This window comes from Anthonomus grandis, chromosome 12 (genome assembly GCF_022605725.1).
Source record: "Anthonomus grandis grandis chromosome 12, icAntGran1.3, whole genome shotgun sequence".
Taxonomy (NCBI): domain Eukaryota; kingdom Metazoa; phylum Arthropoda; class Insecta; order Coleoptera; family Curculionidae; genus Anthonomus; species Anthonomus grandis.
The window spans coordinates 22868337-22887869 of NC_065557.1; the positions used below are offsets into that span (position 1 = coordinate 22868337).

The following is a 19533-nucleotide window of genomic DNA, read 5'->3' on the forward strand; positions in this document are numbered from 1 at the left end:
TTTTTTATCACTTCCCATAGAATATAAAGACAATTTTAATTTATATTATTTACTTCCAACTCCAACAAAAATTAATTCAGAATATTTTGCAATAATTCCAAAAATAAAATATTGTCTGAAATCAGAAAACGATGAACTTATTAGGCCTCTTAGTGACAAATGTACCGGAGGTAAACCGTATCACTGCCCAAGCACGTTGCAGTCAAAAATAATTAACGCAACTTGCGAAAGTAAAATTTTGTTTGAGCAAAAAACCAGTACTTGCCGCTTCCTCAAACTTCATGTTTTGGAAAACCACATAGAAATTATTTCTGAATTAAACCAATATTTGGCAGTATTTCCCAAAGCCGAAAAACTAGAAATTCACTGCCAGTCGCAAATAGATGTAAAAGAACTTAAAGGCATTTACCTAATTAAAGAAGGAGCTTGCAAAATCTTTTACAGGAAACAAATACTAATCTTTCAAGAGACGAGCTATGGAAGCCCTTTGGTCATTGATGCCCCTAAGCTTGAGTTCACACCTAAAAGTTTCCCGAAGTTTCACATACAGTTGGAAAATCTGCGCCTAGATACTCCAGCGCTAAACCCAATTATCCCATTAGAAAACAGCACATCAGCCGACCAATATTATATACCAAGCCTGTGGACAACCACTCTGTATATTGGTCTAATAGCCGCAGTGCTCTTTTACCTTGTTTACAAGAGAAATATCTGTTGGAAACGGACCAGAATTAATGTCGAAGATCCTACCCTGCAAGATATTCCCCTACAGCCAAGATGCCCAAGAGTAAATCTTCCAGGGGATGCTTCGTTCTAAGAGGGGAGGAGTTATATATTATATCCTTATTTAACTTATAAGAAACTGTACAATACCAACCAGCTTGCCGAATCATCATTTTGCCTTTTCCTATTTTCAGCATTTTATAAACTTCAGCTTTTATTGTACGTAAATTTATTATTTAGTCTAGAATTAACTCTGTACTGTATAAGACATATCTAATTTGAATAAAGTTTTTTTTAAAAACAGAGTTCCGTAGTATCGTTACATAATTTACCTTAATAAAGTCGCTAGGAGCAACAATTTACTAGATTTTTAACAATGCAGTTATAAATAAAATAAAATTAATACCTAAGATTAATGATATTTATGTAAAATTAGAAAATTACTAATTAAAAAAAATATTACGGTTTTTTTGTCAATTCTTATATCATAACCAAGATAAATATTAATTATTTATTTTTTTATATTTTATTTTCAAACAAATATACCAAAAACAATAATAAACAAAGAAACATAGAAATAACGCTACTATAGCGACTGTTCAAAATGCCCTCCATTAAACGTATTTCAGAATGCCCTTCAATGCATTTTGAATTACGTTTAACAAATGACTGCCGTATTTTGAAATGAAGATTCTCATGATTTTTTAATATATTTACAGAATTTACAATTTTTAAACTGATGACAAAACTGCATTCTGGCTGGCAAATCTGGTGAGATCAAACACTGAACTGGTGTAAAGTGGTATGGATGGAGACCTTCTTTCTGAAGTACTTTATCAACACATGATTTAGTTACACCCGTAGCTATTCCGCTATTCGCCTAATACTTAACCCAGGTTTTTATACTACGCCGACAAAAACTTCTCCTTCCTGTTCTTGGGAAATTTTTTGGGCTGCCCAAAACAGGCATTTTTGGCCGAAATGATCCAGTTTCTCCTAGTCCGCTATAAATTATTTGGAATAATTTATGGTTTGGTTGTTGTCTATCTGGAAATATTTCCTGATACCTGCGTCTTGCATGTTGTCCATTAAAATTTACTTGCGCGAAAATACTAAGCATATCCAAATTGGTAAACAAATTATGCCTAGGCCTTACTTAAAATGATTAAACTTAAGAAAAAAACTTTTTTACTCGTTTTAAAAATTTTATATGACATTCAAAAAGTTTGACATAAATAATACAAACATTTGTCTCCAACGCCAACTGCCAAAGATGTGATATAATTATAGTAGTAACTAAATATTATTAAATTTTTTTTTTTGAAAAATGGTGATTATGTTGAAAATGTTTGCTCCTAGCGACTTTAATAAGGTATACATTATTTATGTAAAATTAAAAAAGGAATTTATTTTAATGCTTTTTAAACCGATATATGTGGCTGAAAAAGAGTTAGGTGTTCTAAAAAAGAAAAAACTAGCGCAACGAGTGGTCTTTATCGAAAACACGAAAACTATATACAAAATTTTATCTTTATGTTTTTAAAAGACTCGTGTGTTTTAAATTTCATATCAGTATGTCAATTGGTCCAGGACCTATGAAAAAAAAACGATAAATCAAATAATACTTTGACTGTATTTCAGTTACTATTAAAGTTAGGATAAGACAAGTTGACCTTAATCACATTATTTTGACGTAAGGAATCTACTGTTGTTCTATGTCCCATTACTTTCAGGACACCCTGTTATAAGTACGGTGTTTAGACTTATCCTATTTTATGTTCAAATTAGATTTAACGTCTTATTGCGCAGTTACATTTGTGACGTCATATTAGGTATTAGGTATTAAGTTAAAGAGAGGAGCGGCAACACCGCTGATGAATTGCCATTTATGTCGAATGTCAGTGGTCATGTCATATGTTATTACTTCTTTAGAATTCAATCATCAAGCAACATCATCAGGCGGCTTCGCCGATTTCCCTGCATCATTTTTATCTTTGAGTTTAATATCAAGTTGTACAATTAGTGTATGTGAATATCTTGGCATTAAAGACATTAAAAACCTAAAGAAATTTCATGATACAACCGGCGACCTACACAAGGAGTAACCGCATATTTAAGGAGATCTCTACATATGGTCATTGCAATTTGACCGAAATCATAGCGCTGCGGCTGATCCAATGCACCAGGCGCTATGGGCTGCAAAGAGCAAGTGATAGATAACGTCCCTATATCAGAGAAGAAGGCAACGCTGCTCGATCGCATTGTTGATTCCACCGATATAAGTATTTTTTATGTAACTATTTTTAACCCTTTTTGTACATTAATATCCAATGTTTTGTAAAAATGTATTTATGTATAATAGGTACATATATTTTATCTTAGAACGAATAGGGACATTAGTGTTTATTATCTTTCCATCCTTCTCAGACACTGGGTTCAGAAATGATGAATACAGAAGCTGATTCAGAAATTCTTTATGTCACAGATAAAATGAAAACCAAACAACAGGTAGAAAAAAACATAAATACAGGTATATGTTTCATGAGAATAATTTTAAATTAGAAATCGTTAAAAATTGTCTTTGGCATTTAAAAATATTTTCACCTACATCATAATATTTTTATTGTTTTAGTTGACGATGAGCGCTGTGATCTCCAGGAACGAGATGAGCTGGAGATGCCAGAAAGACTAGGATCAGAAATTATGGATGTTGAAGCTGACTCAGAAATTCTTCAGACTTCTGATATTGAAAACAACACAACAGGTAAAAAAAATACCCTAATGGTCTCTGGTTATCACTTAATTTATACGTTTTTTATTAAAACTACACAAACATTGTCTAATTATGTACTTATTTTTTCTTTTTAGAAAGTGTGTCACTTGCTACTGCCGAAGATTGTATGAAATTGGATACTTTTAATACAAAGAAAGGAGAGGCAAGAAAAAGAAAAAAATATGTAGTGAATGTTTAAACTGGTAATAATGATACTATTTTGCGAATTATAGGCAGTCCTTTGTCAGATCAACGTGGTTCATATAAACGTATAAAGGCCGATCGTGACATTATCCAAATCACATTAAAAAATATTCACCATGCGGGTCCCACTACAGAAGGGAACATGCGCCAAATAAACTATATTTGCCCAGTGATATAACAATTACAAGTATGTTTCAAGATTTTAAAATATGTCACGCCAATATGAAAATATCATACGAACAGTTGTAAAAGAAATGAAAATATCATTTACGAAATTGGGACACGAGGAGTATGAGGAATGAGAATCTTTTTTTCTGCATAATTCTAGCCACAATAAAGAAAACGCATCACAAAATACCGATTGTTCTAATTGTTCTGGATGGCTAGAACACATAAAAAAAGTTGAATTTACTAGAGAGGAATATCGTGCTGATAAAATACAAACTAACAATGAACATAGCATATTCTATTCTACCGATATGCAAAAAGTCATTATGCTTCCTAGAATAGATATGTTCAAGCAAGTTGTATTTACACCTCACATAATTGCCTTTAATCAATCCTTTGTTCCTCTTGGCAGTCTAACTCGAGAAAATAAGGCTTTGGCAGTTCTTTGGCATGAAGCCATTGCTGGGAGAAAAAAAGAAGACTTAATTAGCTGCTACAACGTTTTTATTACTAAATATGCAAGAGATAAAGAGAATATTTACATATGGGCAGACAATTGCAGCGGGCAAAATAAAAATTGGTCGCTCTTAAGTTATCTTGTATATATAATTAATATCAATTACACCGCCGCTCAAAAAATAACCATTAAATATTTTGAGCCCGGACATACTTATATGTCAGCAGATAGCTTTCATCATTTGGTGGAAAAAGGCCTTAAAGAAAATCCCAAGGTCTACGACTTTCAGGATTTTTCAAATGTTGTCCAAAATTGCACAAAGAATATGCTGATTTTAAACACTGACGAAATTTCACTACTAACTATCAGCTCAATAAAGTTAATAAAGATCATCCACTCCTAAAAGATATTGTTTTGATAGAAGTAAGGAGAGGATGCACTCAATTATTTTACAAAAAGTGCTTTAAAGAAATGGATTTCAGAGAACTCCATTTATCCTCAAAAAAGAATTTTTTGGCTCAAGCCCAGGACCCCAAAAGTTACACGGCAAATCGAGGCATTTCGTCTGAGAGAAAAAAGAAGATTCTAAGCAACTTATCCCCTATTGTTCCAAGCTAAAAATTGCATTTTTGGAATAATCTGGTTGAAAGCAATGCTGTTGATCTAATTAACAATATTGAGGATGAATAAAATTAATTATTTAGTGGAAACACATATTTTTTTTCTACATAATTTTATATAACAAACCTAAGTCATTTGTTTAACTTCTACTTTGTTTCTACATTTAAACATTAAAACTTTAAAATTACATAAACTGTCTTTTATTTTATTATATTTTGTAATAGATCCCAGATTATTATTTTTTGTCTTTTAAAATAATAGATACTAAATTTACGCTATACGGTCTTTATAGCTAGTAAACTACATTTTTAATATGCTGACTCGAACCGTATGTCAACATACGGTTTTTTGCCTAGTATAAAAACATTTTACACAAGAATAAATTCACGTATCTATCATGTTTTTCGGAATAATTTCAAAAATACATATCCCATACACAAAATTTTGGTCATTTTGAATAGAATAACTAAAAATACTTATAGTTACGGACAACGTAATTGCTATAAAGCTTTTAAAACTACAAAATAACTCGAATTAAAAGCCTAAAATTTCAAACGTCATTTTCTCGAAAGTAACTTTTTTGGAGATGCGGTGTTTTTAACAAGGACGGCAGTATTGTCATTTCAATTTTTTTAGAAGCAGTTTTAGAAATAAGAATTTTAATAATTTTTTTATTGCTTTGAAGATGTTACTTTTGCGCTTAGAATAACATATATCTATTTCTACTTTTTATTTTTAATCCAAAATCTAACATCAGTAAGTTAAATTAACATTATGATATGTGTTGATACATAGCTGAGAATTTCCTCTTTTAAAAATGAGTGTAAACTTGACAACAGAGAATCGATGAATATGTTTGTAAACAAAACACTCTCCTTGCCCCTGTGCACATGTTGAGCTCAAATAAAGTTGTTGCTTACTGATTCTAGCCTTTCAATGTTCTAAGGTTAAATATAATTGTTGGTGTGTCTATAATCGATATATATATATATATATATATTATCGTGATTTTCATTAATGGTTATGACAGTCGGTTGTGTTTAAAATTTAAATTATATTTTATTCTTACATTTTTTATATTATTATATTTATATATTATTGTCTGATATGTTTTATTTTGTTTTAATTTTTATTTCGGTTAAGTTTAAGGTTCGGTTCGGTTTAGTTTAACTATTATATGAATTAATACGTAATCAATATATCAATAATTTCTTATTATTGGGCAATTTAGCTGGTATAAATGAAGGTATGCAATGTATGAATGGTTAATGTATGGTAAGAAAAATGAAAATAAATGAATAATTCAAAGATTTCTCATCATCCTATTAACAGAATTTTAATTTGCTTTAAATTTTAAATATTTGAAGATTCCTGTGCCCCAGTTAGTTTAAGAAAGGTTAGTGAAAAAGCCGCTTTAACATCGATTTTTTTAAATTTATATAGAAATCTGTTATTTTAAGCAACATCTGGATAGCTTACAAAATTAACTAATCGTGTGTATGCAGCTCAAGAGGATTAACTATACCAATTTCAAAGGGAACGAATTATTTTGAATCATTGAGCTGAAATAAATTATCGAATTTATTCGGCCGATGTGTCAGCTGTTTGATATAAAACTAAAATGATGACATGATTTGCCTGATAATACCTAATAAAGTTTTAATTCTGAAAGAAATTGAACCCATTCTTTTCTATAACCAACTCCTATGTTATATTTTAGTGTATGCTATCTTTGTGATTATATAAAATTCCATGTTGGCTAGAAAACGTTCATAAATCAGATTTATTACTTTAGTTTGCTAAAGGTCTAACGTTTTTTTGAGCTAAAAATATCAGGTTATCAATGCACTAAGTAATTTTCTAAGTAAAATTTCTTTAAAAACAAAATTAAACCGGATTGTTAAGTAGAAATGATCTCACTCATTATCGTGTAAAAAGTAGACAAAATATACTTAAATCGTATAACCTAAAAATAGTTTTGTTATTAGTTGTGACCTTTGCTATACAGTGATTGAAAAGCTGTTAGTTTAATGTATGAATATCCGCATAATAATAACTAAATTAATTCCGTACTATTAAAATTGGCCTGCTAACCCGACGCGGAATTACTTTGTCAGTAGTGCAAGTCACTGATAAGAATTTCGCAACAAGACCTACTACGCTGTGGCTCGGCCTGAACTCTTTGCTTTAGTATGTCTATTACAAACCAACAAATTTTTGATGTATTGCAAGAGGTTAAGCAGCAGAACGTTGGCATTAGGTCAGATAATAATGATATTAAAAAGTACCTTGGAGAATACTGTAGAAGACTTCAGTAGCTAGAAGAAAGGATTTTGGAATTAGAGATCAAACAACTTAGCATAAAAACTAAGCTTAAGCGTGTCGAGGAGGCTGAAAAGAGGTGATATTTGGAGTTGAGGACAAAGCAGTAGACGATTTAAAAAAACGAGTTATGGAGATATTTTCTAAGGTCTTATTGCTAAATATTAAATCCCGAGATCTAGATGATACACATCATATTGGTAGTAAGAGCGACGGCCGACCCAGACCAGTTATTGTAAGGTTTCTGAGGGACTATTAAAAAACAGATTTTGCTGAATCTCCGAAAGTTAAAGGGTTTAGGTATTATTATTACTAACGATTTAACGGTTAAGCAACAGCAAAATCAGAAGATTTTAGATAAATACTTTAAAATAGTAATAAGCAAGAACTTTAACGCCAAAATATCAAAAAACCACTTGATTGTAGACGAGCATAGTTTCATTTCAATGAGCATTGCTAATTCAAAAGAAGCTTCAGCGGAAACTTTTGCAGATTTTTCCATAAACAAAAAACAACTATTTCCTAGTAATAGCGCTCCAGCTACACCAGAAAGACAGAGCAAAACTACATCTACAAGTCACCAGGCACTGCTTCAAGAGATTCCATCGAGGTCTGATTCAAGAAGCAAAGAAGAGTCTACCAAAGAAGTTAACGGGAACCCAAAAGAAAAAGGGAAAAGGATAGAACATAAAAATGAGGCCTCAACTACTTCAATTGTTCAGCGAACTACCAGATATACTGGAAGAACTAACTCGACAGTCAAGGAATGGCACAAAAAAAACAAGTCGAAAAAACTAGTATGTAAATCTTATGTATATATCTTTGTCTTATCAATAATGTAATGTAATGTATTTATTTTTTTTACACTATTTCATTAATGCTTTTAATTTGTGTTGTGTTAAATTTATCTTATTTATACATAGATATACACATGCATCTATAGACAGACACATGCATCCTAATATTTTTTTTTGCAGTGGGTACATTATTTTTCTCTTAGCGTATAATTTTTGGCCCTGTTACACCTCTTAAAATCCTAAGAATGTTTTTCAATATATCGCATCTTAATATTCGATTGTGGCTAATTTTCTTAAGTTAAAAGATTACATTACATTTTAAATATTACATTTACATTACATTTTCAGATACATTTTAAACATTGATTTTCACATTGTAGGATTATCAGAAACCTGGCCTATGGAAGATTTTGATTCAAGTGTCATTAATATCAATAAGTTTACTTTTATCTCTCAAGATCGATCTTATCGCCGGGGCGGATATGTCGCGCTATGCATTAGAGATGGCATAAAATTTAAAATTCTAGATGGTAGGGATCTTTCATTTGTTCAATTTATGTGGGTCGAATTGAATTGTTGTGGTGTGTTGTATGTAGTAGTTGTAATGTACAGGACACCAAATAGGAATGTAGCTGACTTTTTGAAATTTTTTGAAAATATTATTTCTATTGTATACTCGCAGTATGAAAATATTATCTGCCTGGGAAATTTTAATATAAACTTGTTGCAGGATAGCAATAGTGCAAAAAAACTGGAAAATATTGAAGTATTTGAAGTAAAACAATTGATCAACGAATCCACCAGAATAACTAATTTTTCTCCATGTCTTACCTATTGATTTAATTTTCTGCAATGAAATAACTGTAAAATGTTTTGGAGTTGACAAACCTTTAAAAGCTGACCATTTTTCTATTTATCTACAGTTCACCAGTCCAAATGCGCTATCTGAACCTAGGATAATTAAATACATGCCACTAAAAAATATAAATTTTAATGCTTTTAATCATGATCTTTTAATAGGCCCTTGGGATGAAATTTTTTACAAGCCGAACATCGACGATAATTTTATTTTAATTCTCTTATCCTAAACCTATTTGACATTTATGCTCCAATATAAACGTTTCGTACAAATAATAATTACAAACATTCACCATAAATAATAGATAATATTAAGTTTTTGCAGAATTTGCACAATAATGCCCGTCTCAGGGCAAAAATCTAAACAGCCCGCGCATTATTCATATTATAAAGAATTAAGAAATTACACTACTTGTGCTATAAGAGTTGAAAGAAAATCTTACCTTAAAAATAAGTTTTCCAGCTCAACACTTATAGAAAAATGGGCTGAACTGCAAAAACTTAATCTTAAGTCTAACAATAATAACATCCCATCGGCTTTACCTGAAGATCTCAATAAAATAAATTAATTTTTTGTTAATAAATAAGACTCTACATGCCTTTTAGACAATACCTTGATTCAGTTCTACAATACCCATGTTAAGGAATCACGAGTAATCTCACCTTTGAACCAGTGGCCGAGGCTGACGTAACTAAAATAGTGTTTGACATTAAAAGTAAGGCAGTTGGTAGTGATTTAATTAATTCTGTTTTGATTCAACTATGTTGCCCTCATATCACTCCTTACATTACTCATATTATTAATGTATGCATTGCTGAATAACTGCTTACTTTCCACATTGCTGGAAACATGTTTACGTAGTTCCTTTGCCCAAAGGTTCTAAGCCTGTCGATCTGATTCACCTTCATTCTATAACCATTCTTCCTGTGCTATCAAAGATTTTTGAGCAAATAACTGAGAAACAAATAAGATCATTTACTTGTAAATTTAATGTTATTCCTCCCGAACAATCTGGTTTTCGTCCAGGTTTTGAGTGTTCCTCCGCTATGGCAGATGTCACGGATGATATTATCAAATCAACTGATGATGGAAAGATTAGTGCTCTTGTCTTGCTAAGTTATAGTAAAGCTTTTGATATGTTAAATCAACATGCTCTTATAGCAATTCTTCATTTCATTGGATTTATTATGTCAGCTATTGAGCTAATAAAAGAGATCTAACTAACAGGTCACAGGTGAAGATATGTCTTCGGACCGTCTCCATGTTAGTACTGGAGTGCCGCAGGGAAGTATATTGGGACCACTCTATGCGATCTACCATCGAACATTATTAATGACCATACATTTTGTAACTACCACCATTATGCGTATGACACTCAATTATATTATTCATTTTTTCCAAATGAACTAGATGTTGCTAATGAGCGCAACTTCCGCTAAACACCAACTAAGAATTAACCCTTTAAAGTTAAAATTCATCTTGTTTGGTAATACTGTATCAAGAAAGGCCGTCCAAGAACGCCTGAATCTCCAAATCGATAATGTTGTTATTCCTTGTGTGACTCATGCGAAAAGTTTAGGTTTGGATATTGACAGCGATTTGCGGTTGCGGAGTCACATCACTCAAAAGTAAAAAAATGCTTATTCAACGTTTCGCCTTATTTACTCTAGTCGCATCTTCTGCATAAGGACATACAAATTTTGTTATGCGATTATTTTGTGCTAACTATTGTGACGTTGTTTACGGGCCATGTCTTGATAATTTTAAAGCAAGACTTGTTCAAAAAGTTTAAAATTCACGTTTACGTCTAATTTATGGAATCCGTAGGCATGAACATATTACACCTTTTTTTATGCAGTGCAAAATGGCTAAATATGTACAATCGTAGAAAGCTGCACACAAATGTTTTTTGTTTAAAAATTCGTAAAACTAAAACACTTGATTATTTAAGAAGCTTGAATTTAGGGTAAATGTGCGCGGTCATCCTCTGTGTCATAATCATGGAGTTTCTATTCCTAGGCATCATAAATAAATCTTTAAAATATCTTTTTCACATGCTGCTGCCAAAGCTATAAATTTATTACTGCAAACGTTACTTGGTTCCTTGTTAGTTACTTTTAAAAGAAAAAGACACTGCATCATTTTTAACTTTTAATCCGTGAACAAATAGGCGACTAGCTAAAGTTGGTAGGTGATCTTGACTTCTTTGCTTATAGCAATATATATGATTTCAAATGATCTTGGTCATTGATATAGAACTTACTCTCATATCACTTTTCACATATTTGTTTTACTTCTTAATTTTTACTTTAGTTTTTTTCTTTTTTAATTATTTTACTTTAATTATAAAAGTTTACCCAATTTTGAGGGTTTGTAATTGATTATAAATTGTAATAACAATCAGTATACCTATATATTTTCCTACTGGATTGATTTGTTGTATTTTGGAATTTTAGGCACTTAAATTTAGATTATTATAAAATTTAAGTTAAGTTAGTTAAAAAGTAAGAGCCTACGAGCTAAATATTAGTTTAATACTTAGTTTCCAGCTTAAGAAGTACCCTTATCTCTTGTTATAGAGCGTCTGAAGAGCCTTTTAGGACAATTAAACTTTTTCTTTATTTTTAGATACATTATCTTAAGCAAATGTGTAAAAATGCATATTTTGTCCTAATAAACACATTTATTATTATGATAATCCTTATTATAATCGTAACACTCATTAAGGTGAAATAATTTATTTAATGTATTCGTTTGATGTTTTAATTTTTTCTAATAAAATATGCTATAAGCAGTTTTAAAGGAGTTCATAAACTAGATTTCTTTAAGATCTCAAGAGTAAGTAATTTTATTTTATAGTTCTAATTTATCAAAGGCCTCGCCTGGGGTTAAGCAGAATTGTAACGGTTATATCATTCGTGGAGTACTGAAAGCGCCTTTTCGTTTTACTGTACGCCTGGGGCTGGCTGAGAATATCTTGCTTTTGTTACGAAAGCTCTCGGTGGTTGCATTCGTAAATGCCGAATGACTTTAAGCTGGATGAGTGATAGTTGTAATTGTTAGCTGAAGCAGAAATTTTATTTAATATATAAACGGCATAGAGAAATAGAATAAAATGTTATTATAATTAAAATGCAATTTATATCCATGAACTAGTAATTTTTTAAATATAAAAGAAGAAAACATGAATACTTATTTACCTTACTACACAAAGTAATGTATTTTAGTGTGTGACTGCCGTTAGATTATCATTTAAGTGGTAAAAAGGACATTTTTGCTTATATTTACTACATAATAGAATATTTTTTACATAATAGTAGAAAAAAATATTTGTTTATATTCTATTATCTTTGCTAATCAAAAATCAGATCAGTTTTGGTAAAAAGAAGAATCTCTAATGAGATTTATTGGAAATTATATTAACAATATTTACATACGGTTTTAATAAGATAGAAAATACGAATAAATGGTGCGGAAGCTAATTGCATGCCAAAAGTAGACATTTCTGCCAAATATTGTAATAATGCGTGCAAATTTTCTACATTTAATAGTTATATACTCTTTAATATTTATCACAAATTTTTACTTTTAAAAAGGGGATCAATAGTGATGAGTGAAAATTTAAGATTAAATAGAGAATTGTACAGGATTTGTCAAATTTGAACGTGACCAGTGCCAGAAGTATTTTTGAAACCGCAAAAGATATCAGGTTGTGCTAATTAAAACAAAATTGCATAATTTAAAAACTTAAAAATTTCCGGATATATACGAGAAATGCCAAAAAGTATTTTTTTTACTTGAGTTTTTTTTTGAGTTTTCTGATTTAATTTAATGCCATAGAACAAAATAAAAAACGCTTTTTCATAGCTTATTTTTTGCCCTACATGATGATTTGCCATTTGAAATTGATGATACGATGGCTCATCTTTTAGTGACAGTCATCAACTTTTTTTTATTTTATACATCATATTGGTAACAAAAAATAATCTGTAACGGGATTTATTGGAAATGATCTTAATAAAGTTAAAAGTTGTCTTAGGTACCATTTCAAGGAAGTTTTCACATGCATATCCAGCAAACTTTAATTTTTTTTTGGTTTCGCTTATGTTTAAGAACCATTTTTTATAGTTACACACTATTTTCTTATATGGTTGCAACACAATGAACAGGCGTGGCAATTAGAAACTGGAAGATCAAGTTAAATAATAATTCAGTATTTTAACTTTATAGCGATTATGTATTAGAACCGAACTGTTCTTTAATTCTAATGATAAATTCAAAATAAGTTCTTACTAAGGAACTTTCTTTATTATAACGGCAGGTGGATATCAAACCATGTAAGCTGTAAAATCCCCACTGAAGACGCATACTTTACAAAAATGCGGGCTTCAACCTTTTACATGTTGAATATTGCTGCTAAAATAACGGAAATAAAGTAGGTTATAATTAATTATCAAATATTGTAATAAAATTTGGAAACACACTTTTATTGGCAAGGTCAAAAACACCAACCTAACTCGCCTTGATTGTCGTTTAATTATTTCTAAGGTAAAAACTGACTAAACAATTAAAACTGAATAAAATATCACGAACTGCGTTCTTTTTAAAGCGCGATGGAACAGTTTCGAAAAATTCGAATTTCGAATTTTCTTTATTGTTTTTGCCGAAAGATACCAATAATTTTAGAAGAACATTGACAGATTTTTTATCTCCTTGTACCACTATAATTACATATTTTGTAATTTACACACACGAAAAATAAAACAACAACCTTATTGACAAAAATGGGAGTGGCTTCACTATGTCCCCAGTAGTATTTTTTGATTTTGTCTGGACACTTTTTAGTTGGATGGGGTGGCTGTGGACTCAATTTTAGATAACAAAGCTATAAAATAGTTAGATTTTACATTACATGAACAATTTACAACATCTTTATCAGGTTATCAAAGTATAAAATTTGAAAAAAAAATAATTATTAATAGGTGTTGGAAACAAATCCAACAACCTTTTATTAATTCCTGAAAATACATTCCACATTTTTTTTTATATTGAAGCAGTTACATCGCCGAATATGTGTACCAGTAAAAAGGGCATGCACAATAGGTAAATAATAGCGATGAGGTTTAATGTAAATTAACTTATAGTCAAAACAATAAATATCTTTATTAATAAAACATTGATATAAATAACTAAGCGCAACCATAAGAACTTATATCCAAAACTATAATCTAATGATTAACAGGGGTATTTCCCGCACGTCAATATTATATTGGGACTTGACATGCACATAGGGCATACGCTTGTATGTACACACGCATATACATATAAGCACACTCACACGGGGCTAGCGCCCCGTGTTTGTGCCTATAATTCCCATTTCCTAACTATTATCCCATTCCCTAAATAGGGCTCAACCGACTGCCTAACCCTCTATTTAGCGCCAACCCAAGGTTCCAATCCCTTTTTGCAATCATAACTCCACATGTGCGCCAACCACACAGTCCCGTGGCGCACATGGGGCTACCGCCTCGTGTGCATATAATATGATTAAACAGGGTGTTTCTTAACCTATACGCATAAACTTGGAAAATTATTGCTGACGGCAAATAATGACTAATAGTGAAAAAAAAATTTAGTAAAATAGTTTTAGTTACGGAGATAAACGACTTATTAATTAAAATTTAAAAAAAAAACGTAAATTCTCCAAAATAAATGTTTATTTAACTATTATAGTAACTGTTCGAAGTTATTTCCATGACTTTCAATACATAATTGAGCACGCCTAATCCAAGAGTTGCAGACAGCAGCTAATCCAGGTTGCAGTCGAATTTCCTCGGCGGCAGCAAATATCCGATTTCTTAATTCTTGTTCATTGTCAACTTCGGTTACATACCAGAGATTTTAGGTGGCCCCAAAAATAAAAGTCAAGCGGATTAAGGTCGGGTGATCGAGGAGGCCATCCAATTGCACTGGTCGCGTAAAATGTGGTGGAGCACCATCGTGAAGAAACCACAAATTCTGCCTAATGTGAAGAGAGACTTCTTCAAGGAGTACCGGCAAATTTTGTCGCAAGAATTGTGAATAAAGAGCACCAGTTAGACGATTATCCAGAATGAAAGGGCCAATAAGTATTCCGTTTACAATTCCAGCCCACACATTTACTGAAAATCGTTGTTGAAAGTTTGTTCGCCGAATGGCATGCGGATTTTCAACTGCCCAAAAATGCATGTTGCGAAAATTGAGAATACCATTGCGTGTGAAAATTGCTTCATCCGTAGCTAAAATGTTCTTGGTAAAGTTTGGGTTTAACTGCTGCTGATGTAACAACCACTCGCAAAAGTTTACTCGAGGCGCATAATCCCTTAGAAGTAAAGCTTGTACCCTTTGGACGTGAAATGGATACAGTAATTCATGCCTTAAAATTCGCCAAACTGTGACTGGTGATAATCCAAATTGCGTTGCAATTGTTCTAGTGCTTATGTCAGGATGCTCTCCGATGATATCTAAAATCAAATTCTCCAGATTTAAAATGCGCCTAGGTCTAATGTCTCCACCATGTTGCCCTGGCCTCGGCCGCAAATTTCCAGTTTCTCTACCCCGCTGAACCACACGCAAAAAACGCGACGGATGATACCTATGAGGAGACCTTTGTGCATAAAGATTAGCTGCAGCCACACTGTTTTGTCTTGATTCCCCATATGCCAGTAACATGTCCATTAGTTCCTCATTTGAAAAATTATGCGGCATAATTTTAATAAAAAACGAAATACGACCACAACTGTATCAACTGATAGCAAAGTAGGTACTACTAAACATAATAAACATCATCCAGACTTGTTTACTTCTTAATTTGAAAACTAAATTCCACCTGACACAAAAATGTAAGGACTTATTACATTTTTGTGAAAAAAAAAGAATTATCTCAGAAACTAAAAATATTTAACTCAAATTTTTTTTCACTATTAGTCATTATTTATCATAAGCAATAATTTCCCAAGTTTATGCGTATAGGTTAAGAAACACCCTGTATAAATAAACAAATACTTACCTATAATGAGACACGATAGAAAATTACGATAATCGTACTAGTACAGTAGCTTCTCCTAATAAATATTAAAATAATATTTGTTGACGTAAGTGACATTTGACAGTCTTTTACTTATGAATTAATCCCTATTTACATATTTGATATTCCTGATTTCCGTGTGGAAATTTGTGTTTATTACCTAAAGAAGTGATGTAAATCCTTCTTAGTTACAGAACTTAAGGCTTTAAATTTAAACTAATAGCATATATAATATATCAACGTGATGGCTAGTCGCAAATAGATTGTAGTTAAGCCGGGTTTAATTGTGAATTATACGTAAGTAGAAAATCCTTTAAAATTTTTAAAATTTTGCATCTTTTTATTTCACCCTCACTTTTTTATCAATAAAATGTTTAAACTCAACATTCTTCAAATTTTTCAAAAAAAAATTGGTTTTTAGACGTCTCTTTAACTTTACCGGAATCATATAACCTAAATTGGGGCCAAAATGGAGCCCTCAAACAAGATGAATTACTTAAAAACTAGACACTATGATGAAAATTTTAAACCAAACATAATTAGAACCCTAAATAAACCATACGAATCAACTTTAACTACAGAATACGAATAAAATAGTACAAAAACTAGGAGCATAATTAACGTTTTTACATTTTCATAATAATATATTAGAAAAAAGAATGTATTACTGTATACGATTCATTGGATTAATCAATATTTGTCTTTAAAGGTATCTTTTTAATCACTTTAATACTATTTTGCTCTTTATGTGTATTGAAATAATATCCTGACTAATTAAAAAAAAAATAAGATATAAAAATAAAAATAAAGATTATTTAAGGGCTTTTAAGAATTTTGATGCCACTAGGTGGTTAAATATATTTATATATAACTTTTTGGTCAAATTGCATGTTGGGATTGGCAACGTCAGCTTAACATCCCGAAGATAGTCTCCTTCCTAGGCCAAAAAGCGCGAGTGTTTCACAGGGCAACCAGCAATAGCGACACTATTAACATCATTTAAAAGATATCATTTTACTCTTGGTGATTTAGTAACAGTAAGTTTAATTGAAACCAGTGGTTTTTAGACTGCAGATCTGGCGCCATGATTATTCGCAGTAATTTAGTACTTGAAGCAAGCCAAAAAAGCGCTATTGGTTGTAAATAGAGTAAATCTGTATCTGTAGAATAAAGCTGATAAGATCATTACTATAAAGCAGAAAGGGCCGTTTAGAAAGTAGAGAGCGAGAATAATAGGTCGCGAAAAACTGCAGCGAATATTTCATAATTATTTAACTGGGAATAAATCCCGCAAAGAAAACTAAATATGGCATCACTGGTACTTTTCTTCTAGTGGAAGCCAAATTAAACTCGCCCAGGATACTGCTGGCCTCTAAAAAAAAGCAAAAGAGACGTTGACCACCAAGCACTTCGGTTCTTTTAATTTTTATTACTTCTAAGAATTTCAATCAATAAGAAAATATGTTTCTCTTCCATGAAATATTAAACGCATCAACCAATCATTCAGGTAAGTTCCAGTTCAGAAAAAGCCTGGCAAAAAGAGTATCTCCTGCACCGCAGAATTGTTGTTTTTAAGAGTGTTAAGTTAAAATTTGTTAGTTAGTCATTTGATTCAATATGAGTTAACCAGAAAATGTTATTGAGTGTTGCTTAAAAAATGTATACAAATGTATACTAGTTTCAAATTGTACTATATTAAATCAAAAAATAAATTTGTTCAATAGAAAGAAATATTTTTTCTCTTAGCTGGCAGTGGACAGAACAGCATCCTAGGTCTAAAATATGCATAATCTAATTATATCTGATATATTTTTTCTTATATGCACGTTACGAACAACTTTAAGGTATTTTCTATATTTAGTAATCTCTTCAATACTATTTTATTTTTTATATGTAAAATTCTGGCAATATTGGACAATATTGCCTTGATTAAAGAATTTCTCATTCGGTCAGGATTTTATGATCTTACTAAAAAATAAATATTATTTTACGCTTATAATACTAGCAAGTATTATTATTTTGTTAAAACAAATGTTTTCTTAATACCATTTCAATATGATTGAGCCATAATATCATTTTTTTTTAAACATGTAGAGATAACAACATTTGTATTACCTTATTATGCTTTTAGAACCAAAAATATCATATTATATCCCTAATACAATGACAAAAATAAAACGTTAAATAAAATTTTTGGTTAATATTATTATATAGACGGAGACATTTTATTGATTAAATTGAAGTAATAAAAAGAAACAATAAAAGTACTTCCAAATCAATTTTTTCAATGGGCTTACCAGAAACAAAATATGGCTTTATTTTAAAAGCACTTGAAATTTCATTTTGTGAGGCTGAATTACTAAAACATTAGGTATATTAAAAGTTTTAATTGGAAAGCTTCAAACTTTAATTCAAAAAAGCATACACAAGAAAAACTGCCTTAAAAGTAGGACTAATATTTATTTATGTATAAGCTTATAACTATAAATATTAAATCTACAAAGTGCTTTCGTGCAGAATATTAATTTAGATATATTAAAAAAAGTTTTGTTTTGTATTTAATAAAGTTCTTTTAATCACCTCCTCAACTCCAGCTAATCTTATTTTGATATTTAAAATCGGAACCCTCATGGTATGACACGCCATTTTCGGCAGTATAAAATTGTTTATTGAACTGTAACAAAGTAAGGTTATCTGAAGGCAAGGAAGTGACCAAAACTACTAAATGCAAAATAACACTTTCCCTTGTATATCTAAATTAACGTGTATTTTATTATATTTACATTAGAAGTAAAAGATAGGTCCATTATTTATAGTCTAATATATTTTGTTTATATTAAAATAAAAACTTTTACTACTAATTAGTTACTCAGCTTTCATAATACGCTCTTAAATAAAAAGAAATTTTCTCGTCAAAAGGTATGTACTAATAGGACAAAAAAAATAAAAAAATAAAAAATACTTTTGGTGCGACTGTTATGAATACCTTTATATAAAAATCTTGTTAAACAGTTTATTCATGTAAAATTCATCTCATTATACATCATCATCGCTTTTTGCCCTTATATATTTTCCAAGCTTTTTAAAAAGAAATTAATTATCTTATAGCTGCAGGTGCTTCCATAAAAGTACAAACATTTTATTAATACCACCTATTAGAGCTTTGCCAAGCTCTTCAAGTCATTCTCAAGTCATCTTTTAGATAGTCTTTCATAACCAGAGATAACTTTATGAATTTAGGTGTTCACGCCAGAATAAAATAAATAAGTAGATATTGGAGCAATGCTGCAATTGGAGCCCTCAAGAAATTAATGTATGGGCAGGTATTTTAGGAAATAAAATGATTGGGCCTTTATTCATTAACGGAAATTTAAATGGAGACATTTATTTGGATATGTTGGAAAATACCATCAATCCGCTTATCACTGAATCCATTGAAAACCAAATCGATGGTGATGGAAACTCCTCACTATGTTCTTCCCGTTCGGCAATGGCTAGACGACGAGTTTTCAGATAAATGGATAGGGCAAAGGGGGCCTATAG

General features: G+C 30.9%; 2 protein-coding genes across 3 annotated transcripts in view; one reads left to right on the top strand and one right to left on the bottom strand.

Annotated features, from left to right (window-relative positions):
- LOC126742796 (MAM domain-containing glycosylphosphatidylinositol anchor protein 1) overlaps positions 1 to 19533 on the bottom strand; it is a 390310-nt gene that overhangs the window by 69266 nt on the left and 301511 nt on the right. The gene's annotated exons all lie outside the window — the stretch shown is intronic.
- On the top strand, positions 2793 to 3834 carry LOC126742799 (uncharacterized). Its single transcript, XM_050449599.1, has 3 exons — positions 2793 to 3253; positions 3356 to 3487; positions 3592 to 3834. Exons 1-3 carry the CDS (start codon positions 3166 to 3168, stop codon positions 3693 to 3695), a joined length of 324 nt encoding a protein of 107 aa, XP_050305556.1. The 5' UTR covers positions 2793 to 3165; the 3' UTR covers positions 3696 to 3834.